Consider the following 14,933-nt stretch of genomic DNA (forward strand, 5'->3'; position numbering starts at 1 on the left):
ATTCTAATAGGTTGAACAGAAAATATTTCACTTACTTAACATTCAGAGCAATGGTAAATACAAATCTGAGTATGTTTAGAAGTTTAGTTTGCAATTTTTCAAGCAGCAAGTGTATATTGTCACTGTAATTCATAGCCCAGGATGTGGAAGCTGGGGTTGGAACCAATTTCATCTGTGTTGGTATCAGTTTCCTTCCTCAGCCAAACCAAAAGCATTATTATTGACTGGTAAACCTGCAGTTTGAGTTTGAAGTTCTCATAATGCAGCTTGACATCAAACATGTCCTCAGAGGGCCTCCCAGAGTCCAAGTGTAACACTTGTTTTCCCAGCTGTTTATAATGATTGTGAAGAAGTGAACACTTCGTATAAGAAGAAACTTGAGTTATAGAGTCACTATTTAGTTTGGCCACTTCTGTGTAATGTTATGATTGGTTGCAGATTTGAAGACCAGAAGGAGCCACTTGACTGTCTGATCTGATTTGCCACATGTTGCTAGCCAACTTCTTGGCTAGCTCAAAGCTTATGCTTGGCTCAGGGAGATGTGCTTCAGATTATTAGGTAAGAGCACTCTCATGACATGGCAAATTCACCAGATGGTCAGTATTTTGCTTCAATAGTTGGTCAGGTCAAGAATTTTAAAATGTGGTTTAGTTTGAGTATTCTTTTTCAGGGTAGATATATGATGCCCAGTCTAGTTTTGGAACTTATATGTGATTTGAGCCATCTTGTGCAGAGTGCAAGATTTGTAGTCTTGTAGTGCAAGATTGAAGTCTGAGGAAATGTAACAGTATGACATCCTGACAGGTCAGAGTTAAGGTTGCATAGAGGACTTTTACCTGGGCATTTTTCCTTTAGACTATTTCTTCCCAAATGCTTTAAATTACCAGCACAAAAGAGTTGTATTATGCAGTATATACATATCTTGCATGTTTCCTTGCTGTGGGGAATAACATGCATATTTTACATCTGGCAGTTTTAAAATAAAGAATAAGATCACTCCTATTCTGACATGACAAAAGCCCTCATTAATTTTTAGCAGATAACATTTGTTGTGTGCAACATGTACGTTACTAACTCCTTTCATATTGCTGTTTTGAGCAATTGCAGTTGATCACCTCTGATAGTCAGCTGAACAGCAGAAGGCCATTTGTGGACAGAGATGTATCTTTAGGGCAAAACATTTAAAGAATAAAAAAAAAAATTATCTGGTAGCCAACAGTACTACTTAATATCTAGATAAATAAACTGTATAGATGCATCAGTCTCTTGAAGGCCTCTGTAGTTAACCAACAGATTTAGGCTGTCGTAACAGAAAAGACTATCACAAAGCTAAGATACTAAGGTAAATGAAACCTACAGACCCAATGCCTTAGGTTTTAACTTTTATATTTTTTAAATTCTGTACTGCTTAGTGTCTAACTCTGAAGCTTCTTGTAGCCTGCTAATTTCTGCTCTCTTGCGCTAGGTAGACATAACAAAGCCTCCCCAGGCCTGCTCTTCAAGGATACTCAGACCATCCTAGGCCCAAAAAGTATAAACCAAAAGCCTTTGAGAGGGGGGCAAGCTTGGGGAAATGACATCATTAACTGAAGCTTTAATTGGAGAATTAACCCTGATACGCAAATGAACCAGACTTATAAAAGTGTGGAGAACTCGTGACTTGTCATCCCTCTTGGGGTCTATTTTGGCAGTAGCCTCTGGACTCCCCAGGGGGGTACCTTTGAAGGCCTTTCAAATAAATACCTACCTTTATTCCCTTATTCTTGTCTAGCCTCTGTTTTTAGGTGGCCACTTCAGGCTTCAGACCAGCAATATAATTTAAGAGTTCCTTGGAAGGGAAGCTGAAAATTACCCACTCTGGTGTATGGGAAACATGCACACAACAGCCTATCTTACTTAGCAACATATCTTTATAAATAAAATTGCTTTGTGCCTTTGATAGTACTCAGATTTTTATCTCCTTGTAGAATCTTTTAGATGAGTACTGCGATTTTGTTGTATAACATTTTTGTTGTATAACATTATCTTCTCACTGAGCTGCCATCATCACATCTCAGTTGCAATATTGCTATTACCTCTCTTACCAATACAGGTTGCTTGCTGTAGTTGAGGAATTTGACTTAATTTGTGATTTAGATATTACACAGTTTACTGACTGAGGAAATCATCTGTTCTGTGGAGGGAACTTGAAACTCAGTTCCTAAGTATATCAAGGCTTTTTTTATAACAGTTTGGGGGAGGCCTCAAGTATCCTAAGTGCAAAATACTTCCTTTTTTTTTTTTCCTTATCACACCAGCACTTTGAGCAGCAAAGCAAATCCTGTGATTAAAACTGCAGTACTGGGTTGTGCTTTTCTTCTCTTTTATTTCCCAAATAAGTGGTCATTGTCGTGGCCTTCAGAAATCATTGCCTTGTTTGTGAATATTAATATAGATCCCACATCTGTTCCCCATCTGCCTTTCCTCCTTCTTGAGATCTTTAAGTAAAATCTTTAAGATTTTTGCATTGAGAGGAACAAGATTAGTTCCTTTTCAAATGCCGTGCTCATCCAGAGGGAGGGGACAAGAGAGACTGAAGTGTAGTGTGCACCTTTTGCAAATGCTTAAGGAAGAGCTTTCCAGATTGGTGCAGCGGGGAGTGAGTTTGCCGTGTTAGAATGTGTATGTAGAATGACTTGAAGAATGCTGGTTATTGGTAACCTTTCTATATATGTGAATACTTGTTGCTTTGAAGCTACCTTTTTCAATTAAGTTTGAGGTAAGAATCCAGTCTCTGGATTTAGAAATCAACCAGGAATGCTCTCATCCAGATCTCCACTTACAGTGCAAAAGACACTGTAGGAAGTGGATCACAAAGATGCTTTCATTATGTTTTATACTTTACTATTCAATTGCATGTTCCTGGTTTTGACTGTACTGTCTGTCATATTTTATGAGAACATGAAGGTTTGAGGTGGCCTGTCAGCATGGACTCTTTAAATGATTATCAGGTGTTACTTAAAAAGAACTTGTCTCGTTCTCCAGAGCCCCTCTGCCTTTAAGTAAAATGTGGTAGTCTATTCAGTTGTGAGAGAATGTTCAAAATCTGAGTATAACAGAAATAGTGCCCCACCTGAGCTTTCAGATAATGTTTAAGTAGCAGTGGGACTGGAATGGCCCCGTTTATTTTACTGAGTCCTGACTCTAGTGCTGGAGTTTTGCTGCTTGTACATGAGGCAAGAGCAAAGCTGTGGTACCAGCTTAGTAGATAACACTAACTCCAGTGAGGTGTAGTCAAGACAAAGTTGGGGTGTCAGAAATGAAGCACTAATCTTGAAATGTGTGGAAGGTAGGCATGTTAAGGACACTTACAAAAATTATTTAATGGGGCTTTTATTTCCTCCTCCCAAGAAGATCAAAGGAATTAACTTTGAGAAGTTTGACAGTCACTTTTGTGTGCAACAGTAAGCAGCTACTGTCATACAGTATTTGTACAGAGTCATTGTCTTTCTCCTGCTGGTAGTGATGAATAACCTTAAATTGGACCTGACATTTAAAAAAAAAATGAGTTATAAATTATATCAGCAACAGTTCTACACATGACTTATTAAAATACTATCAGGTGTTTTATAAAATCAGCAGCATCCCATTAACGGAACAAAGTTCCAAGTACATTAATAGCTACCTTGAGACACCTTTATTTAGATAGCCACAATTAAGAAAAAACTGAATTAGGTATTGAGGCCTCTCAGCATGCTTTAAGGAGATGACTGAAGTTATTTCTGTACATCTTGAGTTTTCCTCTGCCGGCATGGTTTGCTGAATTAAGCAGAGTAACTGCCAGATGGTAGGGAAGTAGGGAAGATGAATAGGTCTAATTTGCATAATATACTCCTGAGTGACAGATTCCAGTGCTTGAGTGGGACTGGATTTATTCTGATGTCATAGATAGAGGTCAGTATCTGAATGTACGTTTGAAATCCTCAGTGCTTTCCCCAACATTTGCTTTATTCTGTACCCATTTTATTAACTGTTAATGTTTACTGTCTGGTAAGGTATTCACCTAAAATACGAAGGGTACACATGACTTTCCAGCAGGAGACTGATAAAAGAAGCTTAGGGAAGTAACGGTGCTGTCTGTTTTTTCTTTTTAAGAGATCACTCAAAGTCTAGATATCCTGCAGTTGAGCCAGAAAACTAGAGAGCTTTCTTGGCAGTGCACTCTGAGTTAAGTGCTATAGTTTCTTCTGGTTTCTGATGCCTTTTATTTTTTATATGCTTTGAAATCACCTGTCCACTGTAACAAAAAAACAACCAACTACCCTATTGCCTGCTTCCTGCTGTAAACAGACACTTCTTAAAACATTTGCATAGGTGGGATATGTTTCACTGCAACATATGGAACCTACAGTACCTGCATTGTACCGATTAATGTCACTGTATTCCTTCAGTGCTCATTTTGTACATGGAGAGAAGAAGCAGGCTGGATTTATATAAATTTCTTAATTGAGAAAACTCAATGAAAAAAGGTTTGAAGAGTTTTTCTCTATTGCAGTAGGAGTAGCCTGAGAGAAGTAGAATAATAACTTGGATTCATAGAACAGCTGCATTTCTGCCACATGTATGGTAGGAGGAAGAGCATAGAGCAGGTTGCAGAGCTAGCAGTTAACTCCTGGTGTGTTGCCTTTTCTCTTTTCCAAGAGTGGGAAGAGCTTCTGTATTCTTAGAAGTGGGAGGGAGGGAACTGTGTGGTGCAAACCTGTTGCTCATCTGAAGATTTAATGTTTGAAGAAGTGAGGGGTAAATTTGAACTTTTCAGAGGTCAGGCAGTGTCATTCTTAGGTACTGAATTCTTACTGTCCCTGTGAAAAATACTAATATGTTACAGTGTTTATTTATAATTCCATTGGATTAAGAGAGATGCAGCACAAAACTTGCTGGCACTAGGCCAGACCAAATTTGGCTGCATTACTGTACTTGTATATTGTCTGAAATACAACTTTTATACAGCTGGAGAGGAGCATGTTGGGTTATAACTATATTTAAAATAATATTTGGGGGGAAAGCAAAGCCTTCTGAACATTCTGTATCTTACAGTTTAAAAAAAAAACTGAACAAAAATTTCCACTAAACTGAAATTGCACATGATTTTATATGAAAACCAGTGGGAATTTTGACCTTCCTCTTCCTCCAAAGGGAAAAGAGGAAGAGAACCCAATTTTGCATTTGATAAATGAATTTGTCATGACTATGTTTTTGTTTTGGTTTACAGATCAACCGTGGATTTGGAATATTCCTTACACAGATGCCCCTGATACACATGGAAATATGTGGGTTCCATCATAAATGTTTCCAGTACTCTGTGACATTCCACTTGCTGACACTGAGCCTGCCATGCTACTTGAAAAACTAATTTCTGTTCTGTAAGCTATAATGTCTTCTATAATGGCTGATTTGTAGTTGAAAGAAACGTTAAAATATTCATAAGGGAGAGATTCTTGGAGAATCTATAACTGTATTATTACAAGGGAACCTGCATTTTTGAATACCTTTTTATATGCTTTTTCTTTACTGTGGTTCGTAATACGGTTTTCAAGATGAGAACTGTTCTCAGAGTGTCTCTCTGCATTTTTAGCTGTAATTAATATAAAAATTACTGTTTTTTGAGACTGTCAGTTGACCCCAGTAGCTGGAATAAAAGTTGTTATATGTAAAATTTAAATAAAAATAAAGGCAATCTTGTTAATATATCTTTTGTTCTGTCTTCTAAATGTGTACATTTCAGATTGGGTTGGAACTTGTATCTTGCAAGTGTTCTACCAAGTGTTTTATAAAATCAACAGCATCCTATTAATGGAACACATTGCTTATATCAAAAATAGTGTGGCCAGCAGGACCAGGGCAGTGATTGTCCCCGCATGCTTGGCACCGGTGAGGCCACACCTCGAGTGCTGTGTCCAGTTTGGGCCCCTCATGACAAGAAAGACATTGAGGAGCTGGAACATGTCCAGAGAAAGGCAGTGGACCTGGTGAAGGGTCTGGAGCACAAGTCTTCTGAGGAGTAACTGAAGGAGCTAGGAATGTTTAGCCTGGAGAAAAGGAGTCTCAGTGAAGATCTTACTGCTCTCTACAACTACCTGCAAGGAGGTCATAGCCAGGTGGGGATCAGCCTCTTCCCCTGGGTAACAAGCAAGGGGACAAGAGGAGCCTTAAGTTTTGCCAGGGAAGGTTTAGATTGGATATTAGGGAAAAATTCTTCACTGAGGATTGTCAGGCATTGGAACAGACTGCTCAGGGAAGTGGTGCAGTCACCATCCCTGGAAGTATTAAAAGATGTGTGTGGATGTAACACTTAGTGATATGGGTTAGTGGTAGATTTGGTACTATTATGTTAAGGTTTGGACTAAATGATGTTAAATACTTCTATGATTCCCTACTTCACATTCAGAAGGAATCTTCCAAAGATGCAATTTCTTTGAAACTCCTAGCAAAGCAATTGGAATGTTGAAAAGTTTAGCCTACTCTAGATGCCCAGTTTCTCATGTTCCTGAAGTTTTGTATTTTTTTTTTTTTCGAATTAGTTTGACAGTGTCAAGGTTATTATGTTCCAGAAGAATTTTTGTTCAGTATGAAAGGTAATGGAAGGCTATTTTATTTGGTTCTCTATCAGGATATTTCATTATGTATAAAGTTGGCTCAGGAGTACATTGCAGCCATTCTGTAGCTTCACCAAAGAAAAGCAGTGAGTTTTGGTTAAGTGTACCAGCTAATCATGTCCAAATGAGATCTCTAATTAAAAAGTACTGACACTGTCAATGAGAGTAACTAAACCTCTGCATGAGTCTTCCAAGTAATTTGATGATGCATTAATAATAATTCCACTCTGACCAGACACTTACTAGTAATCATTATTGGGTTACTCAGTGATGTAGCTTTCTTAATTACAGGTTTGTCAGTCAATATTATCAACAGAACTGGTAAATACATTGATTTTTTTCTTTCCTATTATTTTACGATTGTGCTAAGCCTCACCACCACCAATTTGTTGTCCCTAAATGCCTGCACACACAGACATGAGGGAGCTATGTGCTCATGGTGCTGCAGGGTAGGGAAAACTGTGTGTTTCCTGATAATGATGCACAAGTGACTGTACTGAGGGTAATGGCATTGCATTTGGTGCTCAAGCTCACAAGATGTTAACTTTGGTGTGTGGTTGACTTAAATGTCAGCAAGGTGTTTAACCTTTTTTTTTTGTTGTTGTTTATGCCAGTGAACACATTGCGTTTCTTTATTCCACCTTGTTTAAATGTTCTGGGTGTGTGACTGATGACACTGTTCGTGCTCTCTGCACACTTCAGTTTTTCTAGCTCTCCCTGCAAGAGCAGTGGGAATGGTTGCCTGTTTTACATGAAAGTATTCTTTAGAATAAGCCATATTTTCATTTTCTTTTTCAAGATTCCGGTCAATATCAACTTGCTCTTGTTCTATCCTTTGCTAGGGAGCACATCCTTAAAGAGCACATTCTCAAGAGATGATTAAATTGCTGCCAAGATCAAAGCTGACAAATAAGGGAATTTGCAATTTTTGATAATCAGTGACAGTAGTACACGTCTTTCAAAACTGCCAGATGATCTTACCTGCATTAATGCAATAACTATCTCTATGCCTAAGACAAACACAAAAATGACTATTCCACACTAACAAAACAAAATAAATAAAGAGGAACTCGATAACCTTGAATAATTTGCCTTGGATCGTCCTTTGGGTAGTGTTATTGTCATTCATGTTCCTTTTGACAATCACATTGATGTCATGGGTGTAAGCAGCTAAAGGCTCTTTTTCCCGATGTGCTAATCCAAGCCACCCTTGAACAGGTTTGGTGGATGGAGCCATTGGTGTGGACAGTGGAGGCTCACTTAATTCTGCTGCCTTTGCTGGCTGAGAGTGCACTAATTGAGTTCTGTCTTCTTTCTGACTGGTAGAGCAGGGAAGTATAGGTTGGTTTAGGTTTCTTTTCCCCTCTGATAGGAACTGCCAATAATTTTAAAGATACACCAGCATTTTTTAATGGAAACATGTGGGTTACCTTTAGCACTTGGCACAGAGTCTGCTTAGTTTGGCTGGCATCTCATCTTCTTATTTTTGGCTATTTAAAATCTTCCAGTATTGCTGCTAATTTTAATTTCCTTGCTGAAGTCTGTGCTAAAGACTAATTAAGAGGGAATAAAAACCTGCAACGTGATGTATCACCTATGAATAACAACAAATAGGAAAAAATGAAACACGACTCCCATTCATCCCTGGCTGCTGCTTTATGGTGCAACATGAGAAAAGGACTTATCTTTTCCCTGTGCCTGTTGCCACACAGGTGTGATCCTCTCTCAAACACTGGCCCTGCCCACAGTGCACCCTTGGGGCTCAGACCAGTACCCAAATATACCTCAGGCTGCGAGACAATCAATGGCTATTACACTGAGTGTACAATTATCTGCCATTAAGGGAGATTTCTAAGATGTTAATGTTCATTCCCATTTCATTTTGACTGCAACACAGTTATTAGAAAATTGGGGGGGAGGGGAAGTAGATGTTATAGCTCATTAACCTGCTTTCTAGAAACATATATGTAGGTTGTTTTTCACTGGAAAGAATGTGCTTGTACACTATTATGTTTAGCAGAGCTGAATTCCAGCCCCCAGTTATTTAAAAGTAGAATTCAGCACTGTAGCAACTACCAGATATTGCTGAGTTTAGCTTTTCCTTCTTATAGTGAGAGTGATATTTCCAGAAGATTTGGATCGAGAGCTCTGCCCTTTGAACCTGCAAATAACGCATTTTAAAACCACATTGCAGCTGGAGAGCTGCTTCTGTCTTCCCTACACCATTTCCCTTCGACTGCCAAGCGCTGGAGGACAGAGATGTCGGGAAGGCAACGGATAACCAGACCTGTGGAGAAGGAGGTGCCCTCTTTTGGCAAAGGGCGGTAATTTTTATGGCTTTGATAGTGGGGGCATATCATCGACTGACGGGTTTCACGCCCGGTGACTCTAAGAGGCCCCGTTGCCTCGGGCGCTCCTCGGCCCCACAGCCCGGGGCCGGGTACCTGAGGGCGGGAAGGGGGGACAGCCCCCGCCCCTCTGAGGGCTGGAGGCGGCGGGGCAGCCGCCCCCCGCCAGCCCGCCCTGCCCGCTGCGGGCACTGAGCTTCGGTGGCGGCGGCCGCGCCTCTGCTGGGGGGAGCTGCCCTCGGGGGCTCGGCCCGGCCCGCGGCTGCCCGGAGGCCATGGTGCGGGCGGCCCGGGGCAGCGGGCGGCGGGGGAGGGCGGGGGGCGAGCTGCCGCCGGTCCCGCCTCGCTCCCCCCCGGCAGGCAGGAGGCGCCTGGCGGTGCCTGTCCCTGCGCCCCGCTCCGACGTGCTCGGGGCGGGGGCAGGAAGGGGATATGAAACTGGCGGGGACGGGAGCCCCGCGCGGCGGGCGGTGGGGCTGAGGGGCTCTGCGAGCCGGGACGGGACGGGCGGTTCCCTCGCTCCCTCGTCCGCAGGATGCTCCGCAGCCCGAAGCGCGTCCGCTGCGGGGCCGGGCAGGGCACGGCGGGGCCGTGCCTTGCCCCCTGGGCGAAGGTGCCGGCCGGCTCCCGGGAGCGCCGCTCGCCGCCGCCGGGCTCCGCGGCGCCCTGAGCCCCGCGGCCCCGCGTACGGCTGGCGGGAGGCGCCGTGATGCCCGGCGGCGGCAGCAGCAGGGCCCCGACGTAGCGTGGCGGCGCGGCAGCCCGGTCCCGCGGGCGGAGGATGGCGTGTCGCGGCGGCTGCTGCTGCTCCAGCGCGGGTCGCCTGAACGCGGACAACGCGCGGTTCCTCCTGCTGGCGGTGCTGATCGTGCTGTATATGCTGTGCGGCGCCGCCGTCTTCTCGGCCATCGAGCTGCCCACGGAGCGGGAGGCTAAGGAGCGCTGGGAGGAACGGCTCGAGAACTTCACCCGGCGCCACAACCTCAGCCGTGCCGAACTCCGGCACTTCCTTCGGGAATACGAGGAGGCGAGCGTAGCCGGCATCCGCGTCGATGACATCCGGCCCCGATGGGATTTCACCGGCGCTTTCTACTTCGTGGGCACCGTCGTTTCTACTATCGGTGAGCGGCGGGACGGGCGGGGACCGGGGCGGCGGCGGGGCCAGGGCTGCTGGGGAGCCGGGGATGCGCTGTTCCTCTCCTCGCTGGCTCCCGGGCTCATAGTGGGCTCATAGCGGGCTCGTGCCGGTGCCGGGCATGGTCCTGTCTCTTCGCTGCTCCTTTTTTCCCCTTCTTCCTGTCAAAGAGGCGCTGCCGCGGGCGCACCACTCGCGGGAAGCGCTCAGCTCTGGGAGCGCCCCAGAAGCACCGGGCAGCCGGGCCGAGCTCCGGGCGGGCAGGGCAGCGGACACAAGGATGCTCTTCGCGGGTGTCATTGTCCTCAGTATACGGTGGCAGACTTTGTGAGAGACCAGTCTCATCCAAAGCCAAAAGCTTTAAACAGTCGCTGTGCGTCTTTAAATTCTGGGAAATCTTATAGCAAATCTTAGATCTGGAGGTTTCATAGGCTATACGCTCGGAAGGGCTCTTTTCTGGGGATCGTCTGGTCTTAACAAGTACCATTTAATAGATTTTGTGGTGGCCAGCTGCAAAGTGTACAACTTGGAAAGACTGGGTTTCAAACCACTCGGCTTTTTGCTCTTCGGGCTTTTCAAGGCAGAACCGTCAAGTCGGCGGGCGCAGCGTATTTCACTTCTGAATAAACCTAAGTTTATTCCGGCTGAAGGAGCCTTCGGGGAAGGTGATACTGAATAGAAATTCCGAGCAGTCTGACAGATGTACATTAAGATGAAAAGGGATAGCACCAGGAACTGACATAAGCACCCGAGGGAGCCCATGGGTGTCAGCAGAAAGTCTTCATTCAGGCATCTGCAGACAGCTAAAAGCCTCGGGGGAAGGGAGCTTGCTTTAGTTAAAGACAGGCAATCTGTGTGCAATTATCACTGTGACAAATGGGATCACTAAATCTTAGTAATGGTATATCCAATTCACATCAGTCTTCCTTCACAAATGAAATGTACATTGATGTATGATTGTTTAATTTTTCAGGAAATCTCCATTAACAGTTTTTTCCTGAAGAGGAGATTAGAGATGCCTTGGTTTATGTGGGATGTATAAGAGTTTGCCCTGTCCTGCAGCACACCCCCTCCCTACTACTGATTTTTTTTAGGTCTGTGGATATTCTGTTGTTAAAGGTGTCATTGGGCTGGTTTTGTATTTCCTCAGGGCTTCAAGATTTGGGTGGTTTGTGTCCTTAGACCTAAAGTCTGTAAGAGCCAAGAATTATGCTTCAGTGTTCTTCTGAACTGGTAATTTGAAGTAATTTATAACATTGTTAAACCCATTTTTGTGGATTGCTGTAGTTTGCCATTGTAACATCTCCCTTGAAGTGTCCTTCTTGTATGATCAAAATAAATAAACACTGTTTATGCTAACATTTGCTACAGCCATGAAATTGTAGTAAAAATATCAGACCAGACCACACCAGATCTCAAAAGTCCAGCTGCTTTGCCTTTATTCCTAGAGGAGGTCAGTTATATGTGACTTCTTCTTTTCATGATAAATGTTTGCCCAAGCTGCCATTTCAAACCTGCACTGTTGGAGATTCCACAGCTTCCACAAGGAATCCAGCCTTGTGAATTATTGCCCTGAGGTTTTCCTGGTGTCTGCCTTACTGCAGTTCAGTGACTTGCATTATTTTTGTCTTGCCATCCTTTGTACTCAGAGAATGGCCTCTTAGGTACTCAAAGACCATTGGCAATGTGTCCCTTCAGTCTTCTCTCAACAACCACCGTGTTGTAACCCTTTTTGCAGTGATACAGTTACTTCTCACAGGTATTAACTGATGCCAGCAGTTCTACATTAACATACATCTTATATAAATGAGACTGTTAGGGAGAGAAGCGTATCTGTCATCCTGTTAACTGTAGATGCTCACAAACACAAATACCCACTTATCCACTCACACTTTTTGGTAATTTCTGTAACTTGCTTATTTCCATTCCCCACATTTTACAGCTCCCTCAATTTTTCTGCAGAAATATCCTCAAGACTCCTTTTTCCTTCAGACTGTGTATGGTCTGTAGACTTTGGCAGTTTACATCCTGTCCCTTCTTTTGACCTGACATTGCTTTTCTCAGTCTTATGAATGATGGCACTTTCTCAGTGTGTTTTATGAATTGCATCATTCTTTCTTTATCTAGTCAGTGGCATTGCACTCTTTAATCATATCAATGGCATAGCTCTTTTTTAATCTTCTCAGTAGAATTTCTGCTTTGTGGGACTGACTGTGCATTTCAGTGCTTTAACTTAGCTTGTGCTTCAGGCTGGGCCCTCTGGGCATTCTCGTGACTGTGCTTCAGCCAGGTCTCCTGAGATGTGCCACTCAGAAGTGTTCTTCTGCAGGCTCTGCAACCACATGCTCATTTGTATCAACCATATTGGCATCCTAATAATAGATTTTGTTTTACGCATCTAAAATCAATATTTTGTCTCTCTTCTCAGCCCTTTCCAAACGGTCCACATCTTCTTTCATGCCCCAGTACAGCCCCAAAATTAATGTATTACTCTAGCTGCAGCCTTGCTAGTTCTGAGCAAAGTAGAAGGCTTCTTTCATGTGTTTTTCAGTCTATACTTCTGGTGGTTGTATACATTCGTACAGCTGAACAAAATTTGGTGCCTTCAGTTAAAAGCGATTTTTTAGGAATAGGTGCTTATGACATATTTTTAATATCAGCTCACCTTCTACACTCAGTACTATGTGCTGGTATAGAAGCTTTATATTTAGCAGGTAAGTTGCTGGTTTTTGTAAACTTTATATGATTTTTTTTTCTCTTTTACATAACAGGAATTATTTTTCTACTCCATCAGAATAAATTTATTTCTTCCTCAGTAAATAAGGTGAACCTAGCCATTTTGATATACTGCTAAAGCATCACTCAAACATTACTTGTAGCGTCAACTGCTTCCTGTACTTTAGCTAGAAAGAAATATCATCACATATTTCAGAGGAAAGTAGAGAGTTTTGCAGTAACTAAGGGAATAATCCTGTCTTTTTAATTAAGATTTGCATAAAATGTTTGTCACATGGATTTTGGAACATGGTATCAGTGCATCAAGTCAAGAGGTTAAAGTTAAATATAAACAGCCTATTTTCGTTTGTCAAGAAAATACAAAGCTAAACAGAGCTGAACAAGTAAAAAATAATTAAGTTCTCACGTTAGTAATTTAAGAGTTTGTTCCATAAAAGTGTTTATGCCTTTTTGCGCAGTGATGTGTCCAGTGTGACCCAGTACTGAGGTTTCCTTTGCAGTAAGTGGAAACATTAGGAATGAAAGAACATAACCACAAATACCTGCCCAAATAGGAGGCTACCTAGACTATCCAGGAAGTGATCTCAAGGAATTAGATGGTGTCAAAGCCTCTCAAGGCAGGTGCCTAACTAATCCACACATGGGCAGCGGCCTCCTCCAAAAGCCCACTTTTCTTTCGATCAGCCCTTTGTCACATAATGTAGTATCCCTTTTGCCTAGAAATCAAGTAGTAGTAGTAATGTCTCAGGATGTGAGAGATCAAAGCAACTTCTCTCTAAATCAGGACTTCAAGCAATTCCTGTGTCTCATCCAAGTGCCCTGCCCACTGGCCTGGGGAATAATTTTAAATTGGGACTCTCAGTGTTTTCTGTTGAAACTGTTCCGCTTAGCATAGCCTAATAAAATACCTGCAGACCAGAAAATAAAAGAAGATCTAAGTCCCAATTTGCACTTTGGTGAATGTTTATGTGTTTTATACAGAGACATACAGCATTAGGTAGGCTCTGGGTGTTCAGCAGCATGAGACTGTAGGGTCACAATCATCATCAGATGCTCTGATGTCTAAGGACCTCTGGCACAGTAGTGCCTCCAAGAAGTAGGGAGCTACTGCCCAGGTGTTTGAACATCTATGCATTGAATCTTCATGCTTATCTTTTGTGACAGACACCTGGGCATCCTCAGTTCCACTGGAATTCCAATAGAAATAGCTGGACATTACTATCCCTGAGTAATACAGAGAGCTGGCACACTGGGGTATGTGCAGCAACTAGTTCCTCCTCTGTTCCTTGAAACCGTTGGAAATAAACTGGTATTGACTTCAATTGCATCAAGTGAAGAATTTATCAGTGCATCAAAACGCCCTCATCTCATGTACAGCTGTTTTTCTTTCCATAACTTTAGAAAACTGAAAGAACTTTATTTCCTTTTTATTAAAAGTAAACAAACAAACAAAAAAACTAAAACAACAACAAAAAACCAAACAAACACCACAAAACACCTATGTCCAGCCCAGCCCATATTATGATCTTGGTTAGAACCTGTTCATTTTAACTATAAGTGGAATAAAATGTATCTTGTTAAAAAGGCATAACCTGAAGCAACTTCTCAAGCTGACTTATGATATTCCTGCCCTTTTCACGGGCTGCTGGAAGTTGGAGGGGATCTCTGGAGATTGTCTGGTCCAACCCCCACACTCCAAGCAGGCTCAGTGACAGCCAGCTGCTCAGGGCTGCATCCTGTTGGAGTTTGGGTATCTCCGTTGGTGGAGACGCCACAATCTCTCAGGACAACCTGTGCCAGTGTTTGACCAACCTCATGTTAAAAAAGTGTCTTTTTCTCCCATTCAAATGGAATTTCCTGTATTTCAATTTGCACCTGTTGCTTCGTGTCTTCTCTGTGTGAACTGTGTAAGCAGTGAGGGAAAGGAGGAAATTATATCATCTTCACAAAATGAGATACATTTTCTGGAGAAATTGTCAAAATTTACATCCTTCCAGTCTGCAAAAAATGGCAGCAAATTGGGCTGGAAGTGTAAAGTCTTGGTACAAGGTGAGAAAAGAGCTATGTTAACTGATGCAT

The 14,933-nt window shown here is 42.7% G+C and overlaps 2 protein-coding genes across 3 annotated transcripts in view; both read left to right on the forward strand.

Moving 5' to 3' along the window:
* TDP1 (tyrosyl-DNA phosphodiesterase 1) overlaps nucleotides 1-5,729 on the forward strand; it is a 44,259-nt gene extending 38,530 nt beyond the window's left edge. The window contains exon 16 of the mRNA XM_069018063.1: nucleotides 5,252-5,729. Coding sequence (XP_068874164.1) covers nucleotides 5,252-5,325 — 74 coding nt within the window. The 3' untranslated portion in view covers nucleotides 5,326-5,729. The remainder of the gene's footprint in view (nucleotides 1-5,251) is intronic.
* A 4,035-nt stretch (nucleotides 5,730-9,764) lies between these two features.
* KCNK13 (potassium two pore domain channel subfamily K member 13) overlaps nucleotides 9,765-14,933 on the forward strand; it is a 49,828-nt gene continuing 44,659 nt past the window's right edge. The window contains exon 1 of one of the 2 annotated variants that reach the window (XM_069016022.1): nucleotides 9,765-10,104. In XM_069016022.1, coding sequence (XP_068872123.1) covers nucleotides 9,765-10,104 — 340 coding nt within the window. The remainder of the gene's footprint in view (nucleotides 10,105-14,933) is intronic. The other variant, XM_069016023.1, reaches the window with a different exon arrangement.

This window comes from Aphelocoma coerulescens, chromosome 5, assembly GCF_041296385.1.
Source record: "Aphelocoma coerulescens isolate FSJ_1873_10779 chromosome 5, UR_Acoe_1.0, whole genome shotgun sequence".
Taxonomy (NCBI): domain Eukaryota; kingdom Metazoa; phylum Chordata; class Aves; order Passeriformes; family Corvidae; genus Aphelocoma; species Aphelocoma coerulescens.